General features: G+C 46.6%; 1 protein-coding gene across 6 annotated transcripts in view; it reads right to left on the minus strand.

Annotated features, from left to right (window-relative positions):
* The window catches only part of STRBP (spermatid perinuclear RNA binding protein), a 114,773-nt gene that overhangs the window by 33,076 nt on the left and 65,089 nt on the right, over positions 1 to 16,608 (minus strand). For all 6 annotated transcript variants that reach the window (XM_060270404.2, XM_060270412.2, XM_060270413.2 and 3 more), the window contains 4 exons: positions 12,368 to 12,479; positions 9,939 to 10,036; positions 7,456 to 7,567; positions 1,046 to 1,138 (listed from right to left, as the gene is read on the minus strand). In XM_060270404.2, the coding sequence (XP_060126387.1) occupies positions 1,046 to 1,138; positions 7,456 to 7,567; positions 9,939 to 10,036; positions 12,368 to 12,479 (415 nt within the window). The remainder of the gene's footprint in view (positions 1 to 1,045; positions 1,139 to 7,455; positions 7,568 to 9,938; positions 10,037 to 12,367; positions 12,480 to 16,608) is intronic.

Raw genomic sequence — 16,608 nt, forward strand, 5'->3', positions numbered from 1 at the left:
ACCGGTGTTATGTGGTCTCGGTGGCCGCTCCCAGTCACCAGTCTAGCTGCCGCATTCAGGATTAGTTGTAGTTTCCGGGTCACCTTCAAAGGTAGCCCCACGTAGAGTGCATTGCAGTAATCCAAGTGAGAGATAACCAGAGCATGCCACTCTGAGAGGCAGTCCGCAGGCAGGTAGGGTCTCAGCCTGCGTACCAGATGGAGCTGATAGACAGCTGCCCTGGACACAGAATTAACCTGCGCCTCCATGGACAGCTGTGAGTCCAAAATAACTCCCAGGCTGCGCACCTGGTCCTTCAGGGGCACAATTACCCCCTTGAGGACCAGGGAATCCTCCACACCTGCCCGCCTCCTGTCCCCCACAAACAGTATTTCTGTCTTGTCAGGATTCAATCTCAATCTGTTAGCCGCCATCCATCCTCTAACCGCCTCCAGGAACTCACACAGGACCTTCACTGCCTTCACTGGTTCTGATTTGAAAGAGAGGTAGAGCTGGGTATCGTCCGCATACTGATGAACACCCAGCCCAAACCCCCTGATGATCTCTCCCAGCGGCTGCATGTAGATGTTAAAAAGCATGGGGGAGAGGACAGACCCCTGAGGCACCCCACAAGTGAGAGCCCAGGGGTCTGAACACTCACCCCCCCACCACTTTCTGAACACGGCCCAGGAGGAAGGAGCGGAACCACTGTATGGAAGTGCCCCCAGCTCCCAACCCCTCTAGACGGTCCAGAAGGATGCTATGGTCGATGGTGTCAAAAGCCGCTGAGAGATCCAGCAAGACTAGGAAACAGCTCTCACCTTTGTCCCTAGCCTGCTGGAGATCAGAATGGAAGGAAGGAAAGTCCTTCTCGCAGACGTCAGCTGTCTGGCAGGTGCAGCAGCGCCCCTGGTGGCCAGGTGCCCTGGTGCATTGCAACCCCCCAGCCCAGGCCTAGAGATGCCCCTGCCCACAGCACTTCAAAGGCTTTCAAATCAGCTCCCTGGGTAGAACTTTGGCTCCTCTCCTGGGAGCAAAACATAGGTGTGTAGGAATGACAACTTACTTTTCCTCAAATTACGCTTCATCTTTTTGTTTGGGTCTTTCTCATCTCCCAGCCCATCTTCAAAAGGCCTCTTCAAGGTGGAAGAGCCAGCTCCTACAAAAGATAAAACTCACATTAGGCGGGTTTTGGAGCATTCAGATAGTGGTAGTAACCACTGGACATAAATCTGACATCAGGAACCATAAGACAGAGAAACCAGTAGGAGAACACTTCAATCTCCCAGGACATTCTATACAAGATGTCAAAGAAGCTATTTTATTACAGAGAAATTTCAGGAACAGACTGGAAAGAGAAGTTGCTGAATTGGAACTCATTACCAAGCTTAAAACCATGGAGCCACCTGGGATGAATAAAGACATCGGATTCTTATCTCATTATGCATGATCAAGCTTTCTTTAGCGCCTCAGCCCTTGCTTTCCCCCCCCCCAGGACTAATTGCAGTCATCAGCAGTCGTTAACAGCCATCTACAGGTTTACCACTCCCATCAGCCCATCTCCCATTCCCACCCACCCCCACCACCCTCTGTATATATATAAGGGTCTGACACTTCTGTTTCAAGTGTATCTGAAGAAGTGTGCATGCACACGAAAGCTCATACCAAAATAAAAACTTAGTGACTAGTGGTAGTAACCGTTATGGCTCTTCTAAAAACAACAACATACATATGAGGTGGTCCTGTGAAAAAGTCAAGAAATATTGGAAGGGGGAAAAAATTCCTTCAGTAGCACCTTAAAGACCAACTAAGTTTTTATTTTGGTATGAGCTTTCGTGTGCATGCACACTTCTTCAGATACTAGTATTGGGAGGATATTAGGGTGATGATTTTTTAACACCTCATTTCCCTGTATCATAATTTGATGAGCTTTCATTAAAGATTAGATAAAATCTTACTTTCAAAGAGATTTGATTAAAAAAACCCTCATGCAAAAAAGGATTTAAAAATTTTTATTGATCAGTTTTTTGACCATTTCTGAAGTCACTGTAAGCAGATATAAAACTGAACCCAAGCTTTAGAGTCACATACATACAACATTATATAGGGTAATCAAACACACAAGGAAGCTTTTTTTTAGCTGCATAACAGTATAGATGCCGCTAGAGGGCGATCCTTTGCTACCTCTTCTGTAGGTTCTTTTCCCAGCATGCCCGGCAGGGTCTGCTGGCTGAGTGTTGAGGTCCCAAAAAGGGGCTTTTACCTTGCGCAGGTGTGACATTTGTAGAGCCTATGTTGCTAAGAACACTCCCCATTGTGGAATGTGGTGTTGTGTCCAAATTTGATACGAAATATATATAGAATTGTTCATTCAATTTTATGAAACGGTCAAACGGCATACAAAAAAATTAAAAATGGTTTGTGTGTGACCTTATTAAACATTTCAATGGAATATACCTCATTTTAGTCATTAATAGGCAAAAGTTCATCCATTTGTGCTACAGGAAATAATTGTTGAGGAAAAAATAATGAAAAAGTCCTCACCCTAGTGGTGGGCCTGTGAAAAAGTCATGAAATATTGGGAGGATATATATAATGAAATCAAAAAAATACTAAAATACACAATAAAAAAGAGGCCTGAGGCATTCCTTTTGGGAATGGTGGGAAAAGACGTTGTGAAAGATGACGTGAAATGGTTCCTTTATGTGACTACAGGAGCGAGGGTAATTTTAGCTCAGGTTTGGAAACAAGAGGTAATTCATAGAATCATAGAGTTGGAAGAGACCACAAGGGCCATCCAGTCCAACCCCCTGCCGAGCAGGAAACACCATCAAAGTATTCCTGACAGATGGCTGTCAAGCCTGCTTATAGACCTCCAAAGACGGAGACTCCACCACACTCCTTGGCAGCAAATTCCACTGCCGAACAGCTCTTACTGTCAGGAAGTTCTTCCTAATGTTTAGGTGGAATCTTCTTTCTTGTAGTTTGAATCCATTGCTCCGTGTCCGCTTCTCTGGAGCAGCAGAAAACAACCTTTCTCCCTCCTCCATATGACATCCTTTCATATATTTGAACATGGCTATCATATCACCCCTTAACCTTCTCTTCTCCAGGCTAAACATACCCAGCTCCCTAAGCCGTTCCTCATAAGACATCGTTTCCAGGCCTTTGACCATTTGGGTTGCCCTCTTCTGGACACGTTCCAGCTTGTCAGTATCCTTCTTGAACTGTGGTGCCCAGAACTGGACACAGTACTCCAGGTGAGGTCTGACCAGAGCAGAATACAGTAGTACTATTACTTCCCTGATCTAGATGCTATACTCCTATTGATGCAGCCCAGAATTGCATTGGCCTTTGAGCTGCTGCATCACACTGCTGACTCATGTCAAGTTTGTGGTCTACCAGGACTCCTAGATCCTTTTCACATGTACTGCTCTCAAGCCAGGTGTCTCCCATCCTGTATTTGTGCCTTTCATTTTTTTTGCCCAAGTGTAGTACTTTACATTTCTCCTTGTTAAAATTCATCTTGTTTGCTTTGGCCCAGTTGTCTAATCTGTTCAGGTCATTTGGAAGTGCGATCCTGTCCTCTGGGGTATTAGCCACCCTCTCAATTTGATGCCATCTGCAAACTTGCTCAGGATGCCCTCAAGCCCATCATCCAAGTCATTGATAAAGATGTTGAATAAGACTGGGCCCAAGACAGAACCCTGTGGCACCCCACTAATCCCTACTCTCCAGGATGAGGAGGAGCCATTGATGAGCACCCTTTGGGTTCGGTCAGTCAGCCAGCAGTGAAAGACTGGCAAAGGAAAATGGTGGAATATATGGAAATTGCAAAATTAACATCGAGAATAAGACAGCAAGGCAATGTAGTGTACATGAATGAATGGGGGAAATTCATGACATACATAGACAAGCTAGTAGAATTAAAATAAAACCTTTAATGAGAAATTACTTGCAGAAGGAAATGAGCTCACAAATCAGAAATATTTATTGGATATTGTGAGGGACAGGGAATACCGAGAAGTCCCTCCCATCTTAAGGTCCAGCCCATCCCCAAGCTCTGCCTCCAGCGGAGAATCAGGAAGTGGTGTCCGAGGCTCAGGCAAGGTTGCGGAGCCACTGACCCAGGTGGGACAGGAAAGGGGAAGCCCGGGAGGGAGGCCAATTCCCCCGACTCCGGAATTGCGCAAAAAACGTCGGGGGGAGAGGCTGGGTCTTCCCAAGCTTCTTTGTTTGAAGAAAACGCGCCAAACTCCATTCGGAGGTTCTGACACCTGACCGAAAGCATGTATATAGATCGCTCTGAGCAGTGTAAATAATCAGCACTTAATAAAAGTCTAAAAGGACTATGCTGCGAGGAGTCGTTACTCTAGAGTAGCCGCATCAGCGCCTCTGACAGATATATAGGCAGAAAACACAAATACAATGTACAATAACAAAAATAGAAAATTAAAAAAATGATATATGTTGTTTAAGAATTGAGAATATAAGTGTATAAGTAAGAATATAAAGGTTTGATAATGATATGAAGGCAGTCGAAAATGGATTGAAACTATAAGGAATATTATACCGAGCAACCAGATACACAAATCTAAAAACAGCAGAAGAAAGCACTGTAGTGTGGGTGTCGAATTTGTAATTTTAAGTTGAATTTGTAATCTGAGATTTAATATAAGGAAACAAAGATATGGACAAATGTAAAATATAAATTGTAAATATAACAAATGTAATGTAACTAAAAGTTTAACTATGTAATATACTTTATGTGGAAATTAATAAAAATAATGGGGGGAAGAAAAAACAACACAGCCACAACACAACACAACACACCCACCCAAACATTTGTTAAATTAAAATTCTGATTGCAATTAAAGCTCTTCTGCAACTTGGCTAAAATTGGCAAAATCTCTCCTAATAATTCGGCATTACCCTCAAAAAGCAGAGACATCACCTTGCCGACAAAGATCCGTCTAGTTAAAGCTATGGTTTTCCCAGTAGTGATGTATGGAAGTGAGAGCTGGACCATCAAGAAGGCTGATCGCCGAAGAATTGATGCTTTTGAATTATGGTGCTGGAGGAGACTCTTGAGAGTCCCATGGACTGCAAGAAGATCAAATCTATCCATTCTGAAGGAAATCAACCCTGAGTGCTCACTGGAAGGACAGATCCTGAAGCTGAGGCTCCAATACTTTGGCCACCTCATGAGAAGATTCCCTGGAAAAGACCCTGATGCTGGGAAAGATTGAGGGCACTAGGAGAAGGGGACAACAGAGGACGAGATAAGGTTGAGTCTCTCTCTCTCTCCCCACCCCACTGGAAAATTGTTTGTTCACTATGCATTTGAACACTGCCTAACAGATCCGAACTAAATTTTGCACAGTGATTCCTAAGGGGGAGGTTTTGGTAAACAGCAACTGTCATGGATGCTTTAGCTGAGACTCTTGCATCCCAGGGGGCTGGACTAGATGGTCTTTGAGGATCCCTTCCAACTCTACAATTCTATGATTCTGTGATTTGGATGCTGCTTCGAATCGAGGGGGCAGGCGTTTGAACCTTTCACAACTGCACTGGTTTCAAAACTGCCCTGGTGGTATTTCTCCACCCCCCCCAATTTCTTATAATTCCAGAGCAATCATGGGCATACCCAGCGAGGGGCAGGGGGGGCAGCTGCTCCCCCTAGAAGCAAAAAAATTTAAAAAATGGTTATAAACGGCCTCGGTCCGGTATACCTGAAGGAGCGTCTCCACCCCCATCGTTCTGCCCGGACACTGAGGTCCAGCTCCGAGGGCCTTCTGGCGGTTCCCTCACTACGAGAAGCCAAGTTACAGGGAACCAGGCAGAGGGCCTTCTCGGTAGTGGCACCCACCCTGTGGAATGCCCTCCCACTAGAGGTCAAAGAGAACAACAATTACCAGACCTTTAGAAGGCATCTCAAGGCAGCCCTGTTTAGGGAAGCTTTTAATGTTTGATGGATTTCTGAATTTTAATGTTTGATGGATCGCTGTATTTTAGAATTTCTGTTTTGTTGGAAGCCGCCCAGAGTGGCTGGGGGAACCCGGCCAGATGGGCGGGGTATAAATAATAAATTATTATTATTATTATTATTATAAAGTGATGAAATGAAACAAAATTAGGTGGGGCGATGGCAAATAATCAGTTGTTTACCACACTGGAATGGTGTAAAACCCGAGAAGTATCTAGAGCTACCTAGCGACTGGTAGAGGAATCTATGTCAGTCAGCCATTGGGATTCAAGGGAGGGAGAGGTCTCTAGCGGGCTCTAGCAGAGAGAAGAGGGAATCTTCTAGAGGGGTCTAGTGAGTTCTGCGTCACTAAAGTGAGCCGCCGGCCGCTAAACTGAGCCGCCCGCTATTAGTTTACCTTCTTATTTACATTTAGAAGACATCGAAGCTGCCTAAATGGATATTAGAAACTGGTTCCGAAAAGGTAAGTAAAGTAATTTCTGTATAAAATTAAATTTTAAAGGGTAAAGACCTGGCTCAGAAGTACAATGGGAGAGGACAGACAGACTGGGTTGTGTTTGATGAGCGTCCATCGGAAATTCTTCAAGGAAAATCAGGACGGGATTGAAACGAAAGTTTTGAACAAGTTTTCTTCAAACCCAAGAAAAATATTAGTATAAGGCACGTAACTAGAATAAAAATTAATTTTTTTCAAGCAAATAATTGTAATACCTACCGTAATAAAGCACTGCTATAATTATACATTTATTTCAGTAACGCAATTTAAAAGGTGAAACCAATCTATGAGATAGAACCATGACATGCAAAGCAAGATACCGTGGTGCCTCGACTTACAGATTTAATCCGTTCCGAAGGCACCTTCGCAAGTCGAAAAATTAGTAAGTCGAAAAGCGCCATTGGAAACGCAATTTTCCATAGGAATGCATTGGAAACGGGAAAATTTGTTAAGTCAAAGCAACCCCATCTAAAAATTCGCAAGTCGAAAAAACACGCTATAAAACCGCTGCGGTTTCCGTTCGGATGTCGAGAAATTCGTAAACGTGCGGCCATTTGCCCCACTCGTAAGTCGAAAAAACCGGTTGTTGAGTCGTTCGTAAGTCGAGGTACTACTGCATATAATTTCCTTAAAATTTTGGTTTCATTCGCCTTTTTCGTGCGGAAATGTCACAACCTGAACGACCACGGCTCCCCCCCCCCCCCGGTTTTGATCCTGGGTACGCCCCTGCGAGGAATGCTGGGTAAAAGGCTCCTAATCATTTACATTTGTTAGCTGCCCCATGAACACAAATCCTCAGGGTGGAAGATAGACATATGGTACATGCTGTTTCTGAAAGTTAAAGGGGGAAATTCTGCTTAGGGGTGCTTGAGCTAAAGACTCAGGGCTACCACCTTCTTAGTTTCCATGCTCCTAAAACAAAGGCAGCAAAACCACGCCCCCTCAACTGACAGGGAGATTCCCACTCCGATTTTGTTTGTCCCACAACAGCTACCTTCTTTGTCGGTTCCCGACCAGGAATATTTCTGGAACGACTTATTGGAAGGCAGAGGGTCCATTTCCAGCACCTTGTAGATCTGCCCAAAAGCTGACTGTCTCAAGGCATGCTGCAAGAAAGAAATATAATTTCCAAGTTATTTCCAGGTTATTTTCTGTCTCACCGAAATGCAAAGCAAATTCAGTTTCTCCTTCTTTCCTGGTTGCTGTCTCCAGTGGGCAAATGGGCACTGCAAAGGGGAAGAGGCTTCTTAACTTTCTTGACAGCTTCTCTATTAAAATCTGCTACGGTCCTTTCAAGTTGTTTTTTCTCTTGTTGAGGACAGCCATTTTAAATAGAAAATGACAATAATAATAATACAGGCATATCTTGGTTTAAGTATGCCTTGGTTTGAGTACTTTCAGTTTAAGTACTCCGCGGACCCGTCTGGAAGGGATTAATCCACTTTCCATTACTTATAATGGGAAATGGCGTTATCTTCAAAGAAAATAGCATTTTATGTATTACCCATACATAAAACATATAGCTTAAAATGTTGGTTTTCTAAAATGAGTATTGCAGCCACAGTAGCCAATGGTATTACAGTGGTACCTCTACTTACGAATAACTCTACTTACAAATGTTTCTACTTACGAATGGAGCTCCGTCCGCCATCTTGGATGCGGGCTAGATAGGATTTTTTCTACTTACAAATATTTTCTCCCAATGCATTCCTATGGGATTTGACTTACAATATTTTTCGACTTACGAATGTGCGTTCAGAACACATTAAATTCGTAAGTAGAGGTACCACTGTACATCTCCTCATACAAGGTGGTATTACTCAGTTAGAATGCAATTACCATATGCAATGTGCAGGATGCAGATGTTTTCCATAGTCAATGTCACAGGCATAGGTGCCAACTCGCAGATTGAAAAATCCGGGATCGGCACTGGAAGTCACGCTGCAGCCATTTTGGAACTGGGCAGAGCAGCACCAAAAGTCACTTCTAGGCATGCTCTGCCCATTTCCAAAATGGCTGCAGTGCCAGGAATCGCTCCTGTGCATGTCCAAAGACTCCAGATATGTGCAGAAGGAGCCTCCCCGGGCTGGTAAGAATCCGGGACGGGTTTTTTAAAAAATCCGGGCTGCCAGCGGGAAACCGCTGGGAAAACGGGGGTTTCCTGAGGAATATGGGAGACTTGGCAGCTATGGTCATAGGCTACCTTGGTCAGGAAGCATATGTGCCGTCAGGAATGCTTTGATGGTGTTTCCTACTTGACAGGGGGTTGGACTGGATGGCCCTTGTGGTCTCTTCCAACTCTAGGATTCTATGACTTCTGCTTGGATCGCAGTAGAAAATGGCTGACAGATTCCATCCCTCCGATCCCACGGGCCGATTTACGAGGTTGCCGAGGGGAGTATGCAGCCTCCCGAATCTCTCCCCCCCCCCCGGGTATGGGGGGTGCAGTCTCACCCTCAGTGGCCCGTTACCAGCTTCGACCTTGGAAGGAAGAAGCTGGGAGCCCTGGGTGGAAAGCCCCCGTGGGAATTTTGGATCCCCCGGACGCCATTTCTACGAGCGAATACAGGCTTAATGAGAAGACAAAAGATTGGATTAAGTCATGGACATGCTTCAGACAAGGAAAGAAGATTTATTCTGCTAAACTCTGCCGCTGAGAAGATAACAGAGGAATGTAACCAACAAGAAATGTATGGTTTTTTTTGTATTCATAGAACGTTGGTCAGGAAGCATATATGCTTATTTTGTTTTTGAACCAAATGAAAGCCCTGCACTAAGGGTTTTCCTAGGCTTGCCGTATGTCAGGAAAATTCCTGACATGTCCTGGTTTTCGGGTGTAAAGCTGGCGTCAGGGGTGAATTTTGCGGAGTTGGCAAAATGTCAGGGGAAACCCGGATGTATGGCAACGGCAGGGCCGGCGCATCCATTAAGGCGAACTAGGCAGTTGCTGGTGTGTCTCCCCGCTCGCAAACGCTCTCTCTGCTGCCACCGCTGCCACTTTCGCTCCTGCTTGCTGCTGCAGAGGCGCTTCCCTGCAATGCCCTGCAGGGGGCGCAGGGCCGCGTCACTCAACGGAGCCAGAAATCGGGGGGGGGGGGGCTCAAACCAATCAATCGAAGCAGGCGGAGAGGTGGGGGAACCTGAGCGCGCGCGTGCCCAGTTGTTAGACAGGTTTTAAAAAAAGGAAAAAAGAGCGTGTGGCCTTCGGGGCGGGGCGGCGGAGGACACACTCCACACTCCTCCCCTCACGCGCCTCCTTGGCCAATCGCCGAGTGGAAAGGCGGAGGGGGGCGCCAGAAGGTGATCTCGCGTAGGGCTCAAAAAACCCTAGCACTGGCCCTGGGCAACGCGATGGAAAAAGCAGCAGAAACAGCTCAAAATATGGCATCTCTAGTTTCCCAACCACTTGTGGCCGCAGGAGATGAACAAAAGGTGGAGCGGGATGCTCTCCTACCCAGGCGTCTGGGCACATTTTACCTGGGCACTGTGGGTAATGGCTTCTCTCTGTTGAACAGTCAGATTGGACAAGGCATCCGTTGGCTCCCGCTCACAGGGATCGTGCACACCAGGCCCACCTGTGGGGCAAAAAAGCAGGACAGCTCAGATCAGCACAAGTATAGTGAGTAGGCTTAGGTTATAGGTCACAGGTACGGGAAGTGGGCCTATGCTTTCCTGATATATAACTGCAGGGAATGAGCCGTTTTGCCCTTTTTGGTACAGTGGTACCTTGCAAGAGGAATGCCCTGCAAGACGAATTTTTCGCAAGACGAATGCGTCTTGTGATCTGATGATGACTCGCAAAATAAATTTGTTTTGCGAAAAATTCATCTTGCGAATCACGGTTTCCCAGAGGAACGCATTGAAATTTAATTAATGCATTCCTATGGGCAAAAAAATAAATTTCAATGCATTCCTATGGGAATGCGAATTTTTCACAAAACAAATTGACTCGTGGAATGAATTAAATTCGTCTTGCGAGGCACCACTGTATAAGTCATTTTGTCTTTCTAAAAATCATATGTTCTGTCTCCCTTTGCCTTACCAAGATGCTTTTTCTATGACCGTCACCATTGCCTATGTTTACAGAAAGCCACCCGGTTAGGGAATGTTCTTGTTCCTGTTCTTGTCCGGCTGGCAGAACGCTTGGAACATTATATAAGAATGGATGGTTCAAGAAGTGGGCTATGGGTTATGCCTGTCTTTCCACGCTGTATTGCTATTTTTTGTATACGCATTGATGAAGTGTCTTTTATTTATTATATTGCTTTCTAATATTTACCAAAGTTTAATTGTAATTGTATCCGTGATGGAAAGGCACCTATGTTGGAAAGCCACTACCGTATATGCCAGCTTATAAGGCGACTGGGCGTATAAGACGACCCCCTAACTTTTCCAGTCAAAATATAGAGTTTGGGATATACTCGCCGTAATGAGTATATCCCAAACTTCCAACACACACTACAAAAATCTGCTCTCCAGTCCAAAGATTTAAATGAATAAAACCCAAAGATTTTGGTTAGTACCGTATATTTCTGTATCTCTTCCAGGCACTGAGGCGAGTGGGGGGGGGGAGGAGAGAGAGTAAGCGGCTGCCACTTTCTTTCCATGCAGGGAGGAGGGGAGGAAGGAACCTGTGCCATATACAGGTTGGGATACTCATCTCAACATGGAGCAATCCCGGATGTCCCAAATTTGGTTAAGGGAAGATCTATTCCAAGATGGAGGTGTTGATATTCATAGATGGTAATTGGAAAAGGCCTTGCCCTCTCTGATTGGTGTCTCTTTGTTCTAAACTGGCGAAACTGATTAGATGCTTTGTATGGATGGGACTGCCCCTAAAAATATAAAGGTCAAAGGGAAATAGGGATTGTGGACAGCTATTTGGGATGCCAACTTGCTGTGTCTGTATTAATTTTGTTGCAAGCCTGCAATAAAAGTTTTTTCTACTTTCTTATTCTCCACAAACTCTTGAGTCTGTGATTCTTCTAGCAGCCTGCTATTTTAGACCTGAGCCTTCACAAGGACTTTAGAACCAGGGATTGGGGATCCTGGCCCCTTCCAGGTGCTGTTGTGGCTGCAACTCTCGGTTGCAACTCTCGGCAGCCCCAGCCAGCAGGACCAATGGTCAGAGATGGTGGGAGCTGTAGTTCAGCAACCCTGGTGACCCATGGTAGCCCTGTGCTTCCTTCTTTTCTTAACTGCTGTGAGGATGAAATTATTCAGGAAACCAGGTACAGTCATCCCTCGGTTTAAGTACGCTTCAGTTTGAGTACTTTCAGTTTAAGTACTCCGCAGACCCTTCTGGAACGGATTAATCCACTTTCCATTACTTTCAATGGGAAAGTTCGCTTCAGGTTACGTACACTTCAGGTTAAGTACAGACTTCCAGAACCAATTACGCTCATACTTCGGGTTGAGTACTTTCAGTTTAAGTACTCCGCAGACCCGCCTGGAACGGATTCACTTTCCATTACTTTCCATGGGAAAGTTCGCTTCAGGTTAAGTACGCTCCAGGTTAAGTACATACTTCCGGAACCAATTGTGTTTGTAAACCGAGGTGCCACTGTACTTTAAAAACTCACAGGACTAGGACTGAGGCTGAAGAAGTGTTTGGATTTGATATCCCGCTTAATCACTAGCCGAAGGAGTCTCAAAGCGGCTAACATTCTCCTTTCCCTTCCTCCCCCAACAAGCACTCTGTGAGGTGAGTGAGGCTGAGAGACTTCATGTGTGACTAGCAGCTGCATGTGGATGAGTGGGGAAGCGAACCCAGTTCACCAGATTACGAGGCCACCGCTCTGAACCACGACACCACACTGGCTCTTAAGTAACAAAAGGAGACAAGTTGAAGTGTGCACAGGTAAGCACCATCCAGTACCTCAGGGATTGCCCGTGGCAGCTCTTACCAGGTAGCAGGATCCCTGATGCCAAACACTCCATCACTCGCCGCAGAGCTTCACCGGCACCCAAGGGTCTATTGCACGTGCCTATGGCTTTCTCACAAATGAGCTCCAGTGGCTAGAAGACATTTAGACCTATGTCAGTATGAATAGCACCCATGGAGAAGATGCAACGCTTGTTTGACAATTTGGTGCTAGGCTTTCTACTTTCATTCTGCATCAAGGGGTGGGGATTATACGTGTGTGGAAGGGAAGGTGGTGTATGCTTTAGAACAGTGCTCCCCAACCTTTTTATCGCTGCGGGCCAGTCAACGTTTGATCATTTTACTGTGGCCCACTGAGGGGGGACGTTGATTGTTTTGCGGCCCGCTGAGGGGGGGGGGTTGATTTAATAATTTTAATCTAATTGTATTTAACGTTCCTTGGGCGGCCCGGTACCAATTGATCCACGGACCGGTACCGGTCCGTGGCCCGGGGGTTGAGGACCACTGCTTTAGAATGTTTGCATACCAAGAAATGTTAACCCAACCACAAAACAGGCGTGCAGAACACATGTGCGGTGAAAATACTTCCGGGTTAACGGACTTCAGAAGTCGAGGCATTTGTAAGTCGAGGTACCACTTTATTGTTGTTGTTGTTGTCATTAAATGAATGGGAGCTACATCAATGACTATCCATTCCAATGGGCTTCGTCATAGGTAAAGGTAAAGGTACCCTTGACCATTAGGTCCAGTCGTGACCGACTCTGGGGTTGTGGCACTCATCTCGCATTATTGGCCGAGGGAGCCGGCGTACAGCTTCCAGGTCATGTGGCCAGCATGACAAAGCCGCTTCTGGCGAATCAGAGCAGCGCACGGAAACGCCGTTTACCTTCCCACTGTAGCAGTACCTATTTATCTACTTGTACTTTGACGTGCTTTTGAAGTGCTAGGTTGGCAGGAGCTGGGACCGAGTAACGGGAGCTCACCCCGTAGCGGAGATTCAAACCGCTGACCTTCTGATCGGCAAGCCCTAGGCTCTGTGGTTTAACTCATAGCGCCACCTGTGTCCCTCGTCATAGGAAAAATCCCCAAATGGATTGTGTCTGTGGCAAAAGTAATTCAATCCACTTCCCACAGGGGTATCAGAAGATCCACGTCAAACTGTACAAACAGTTATAGCTCTGTTTACTAAGGCAAGTGGCAAACAGAGTGAAGGGCACTTTCTTCTGACATGCTTTCTCCTGAGATAACTGGGCACCCAAATAGAAACAAGTTACAATTACTGCAATGTGCAGAGCTGCTTTTGAAGGCGGTTCGGAAACTTCAGCAGGTGCAGAATCCAGCATCCAAGTTGCTCACCGGGGCAAGACGGCTTGAGCTCCCAACGCCAATCCTGGCTGCCAATTACCGTATACAGAGGTGCCTCGCAAGACGAAATTAATTCGTTCCATGAGTCGCTTCGTCTTGCAATAATTTCGTCTTGCGAAGCGCGGTTTGCTGCGGCAAAAAAAAAAAAACCAACAAAAAAAATCCTTCTTGCGAAGCACAGCCATAGAAAACTTTGTCTTGCGAGTCACCAAACACATCGGCTTGCGAGCTTTTCAGTGCACGAGGCATTTGTCTTGCGAGCTACCACTGTATTCCGGCTTATAAGAAGACTGGGCGTATAAGAGGACCCCTAACTTTTCCAGTTAAAATATAGAGTTTGGGATATTCTCGCCGTGTAAGAAATACAACCTGGCGTATAAGATGGCCCCCGACTTATGAAAAAATTTCCCTGGGTTAAAAAAGTAGTCTTATACGCAGGAATATACAAGCCCCATTTCAAAGTGCTGGTCTTGACCTATAAAATGCAACTCGGAACCACAATAACTCCAGGACTTTCTCTCCTTATATTAATCAACTCAGATCCCATAATCGTCTGAGGTCCTTCTTCAAGGAAAGGCCTATTCCATTGACCATAACATCCTTCTGGACCATCTAGAGGGGCTGGGAGCTGGGGGCACACTTATACAGTGGTCCCGCTCCTTCCTCCTGGGCCGTGTTCAGAAAGTGGTGGTGGGGGATGAGTGTTCAGACCCCTGGGCTCTCACTTGTGGGGTTCCTCAGGGTTCTGTCCTCTCCCCCATGCTTTTCAACATCTACATGCAGCCGCTGGGAGAGATCATCAGGGGGGTTGGGCTGGGTGTTCATCAGTATGCGGATGATACCCAGCTCTACCTCTCCTTCAAATCAGAACCAGTGAAGGTGGTGAAGGCCCTGTGTGAGTGCCTGGAGGTGGTTAGAGGATGGATGGCGGCTAACAGATTGAGATTGACTGTTTGGGGGGGGCAGGGGGCGGTCGGGTGTGGGGGACTCCCTGGTCCTGAATGGGATAACTGTGCCCCTGAGGGACCAGGCACGCAGCCTGGGAGTCATTCTGGACTCACAGCTGTCCATGGAGGTGCAGGTTTATTCTGTGTCCAGGGCAGCCGTGTACCAGCTCAATCTAGTACGCATGCTGAGACCCTACCTGCCCGCAGACTGTCTTGCCAGAGTAGTGCATGCTCTGGTTATCTCCCGCTTGGACTACGGCAATGTGCTCTACGCGGGGCTATCTTTGAAGGTGACCCGGAAACTACAATTAATCCAGAATGCGGCAGCCAAACTGGTGACTGGGAGCGGCCGCCGGGACCACATAACAGCGGTCCTGAAAGACCTACATTGGCTCCCAGTACGTTTCCGAGCACAATTCAAAGTGTTGGTGCTGACCTTTAAAGCCCTAAATGGCCTCCGTCCTGTATACCTGAAGGAGCGTCTCCACCCCCATTGTTCAGCCTGGACACTGAGATCCAGCGCCGAGGGCCTTCTGGCGGTTCCCTCACTCCGAGAAGCAAAGCTACAGGGAACCAGGCAGAGGGCCTTCTCGGTAATAATAATAATAATAATAATTTATTTATTCATACCCCACCTACTCTGGGCAGCTTCCAACACACATTAAAATACACTAAAATATCACATATTAAAAACTGTCCTAAACAGGGCTGCCTTTAAGTATTTTCTAAATGTCAGGTAGTTGTTTATCTCTCTGACCTCTCTGATGGGAGGGCATTTCATAGCGTGGGTGCCACTACTGAGGACCTTCTGGCAGTTCCCTCGTTGCAAGAAGCCAAGTTGCAGGGAACCAGGCAGAGGGCCTTCTCTGTGGTGGCGCCCGCCCTGTGGAACACCCTCCCATCAGATGTCAAAGAGAAAAAGAGCTACCAGATTTTTAGAAGACATCTGAAGGCAGCCCTGTTTAGGGAGGATTTTAATGTTTAATAGATTATTTTAATTCATTTTTCTGTTGTAAGCCGCCCAGAGTGGTCCCCCGCAAGACGAATGCCTCGTGCAACGCAAAGCTTGCAAGACGAAAGCTTTTTGCCTTGCGCGAGGTGTCTCGCAAGACCAAATTTCCTATGGCTGCGCTTTGCAAGATGAATAGGAACACATTAATTAAATGGGTAGACCGGGTAAACCGGGTAAACGGTGAACCGCGCTTCGCAAGACCAAATTTTCACAAGACGAAGCGACTCGCTGAACGAATTAATTTCGTCTTGTGAGGTACTGCTGTATTATTTTCTGTGGTGGCTCCGTTTGTTAAATGTTCTCCGTAGGAAGGCTTGCCTGGTTTCATCATTACATATATTTAGATGTGAGCCAAGAACATTCCCCTATAACGAGACCTTTCTTTGGCCTTCCAACTATCTGCGCTTTTACAACAGGGGTCCCCAAACTTATCCGGCTTTGGGCTGGATGCCCGCCACACTGATTGCATGGTGGGCCGGAGGGTGGGGGAGCATGCGCAAGGGCACGTGCCTGTGTGCACCCATGTGCATGCGCTATTTCTGGCACACTCCCGACCTGGAAAGCGCCGGAAATAGCTTGTGTGCATGTGCCAGAAGCCTCCTCCGACCCGGAAGTACACCGGTAAGAGCGGGTGGCGGCAGCGAGGGGTGGGGTTCCCCTGGGGCCGCATAAAAGAGCCTTGGTGTCTGTATGTGGCCCCCGGGCCATAGTCTGTTTTACAAGTTATGCTTTTAATAATTAATTTTAAAAAATGGAATTAAGGGCGTATCCAGGATCAAAACTGGGGGGGGGGGGCAAGAGAGGGGAAGAGAGAGGAAAGGAGGGAAGAGAGAGAAGGAAGGGGTGGGTGGGAGAGAGAGAGAGAAGGAAGGAAGGAAGGAAGGAAGGAAGGAAGGAAGGAAGGAAGGAAGGAAGGGGTGGGAGACAGAGGAGGGAGGG

Source organism: Zootoca vivipara, chromosome Z2, assembly GCF_965207765.1.
Source record: "Zootoca vivipara chromosome Z2, rZooViv2.hap1.1, whole genome shotgun sequence".
In the NCBI taxonomy this organism is placed as follows: Eukaryota; Metazoa; Chordata; class Lepidosauria; order Squamata; family Lacertidae; genus Zootoca; species Zootoca vivipara.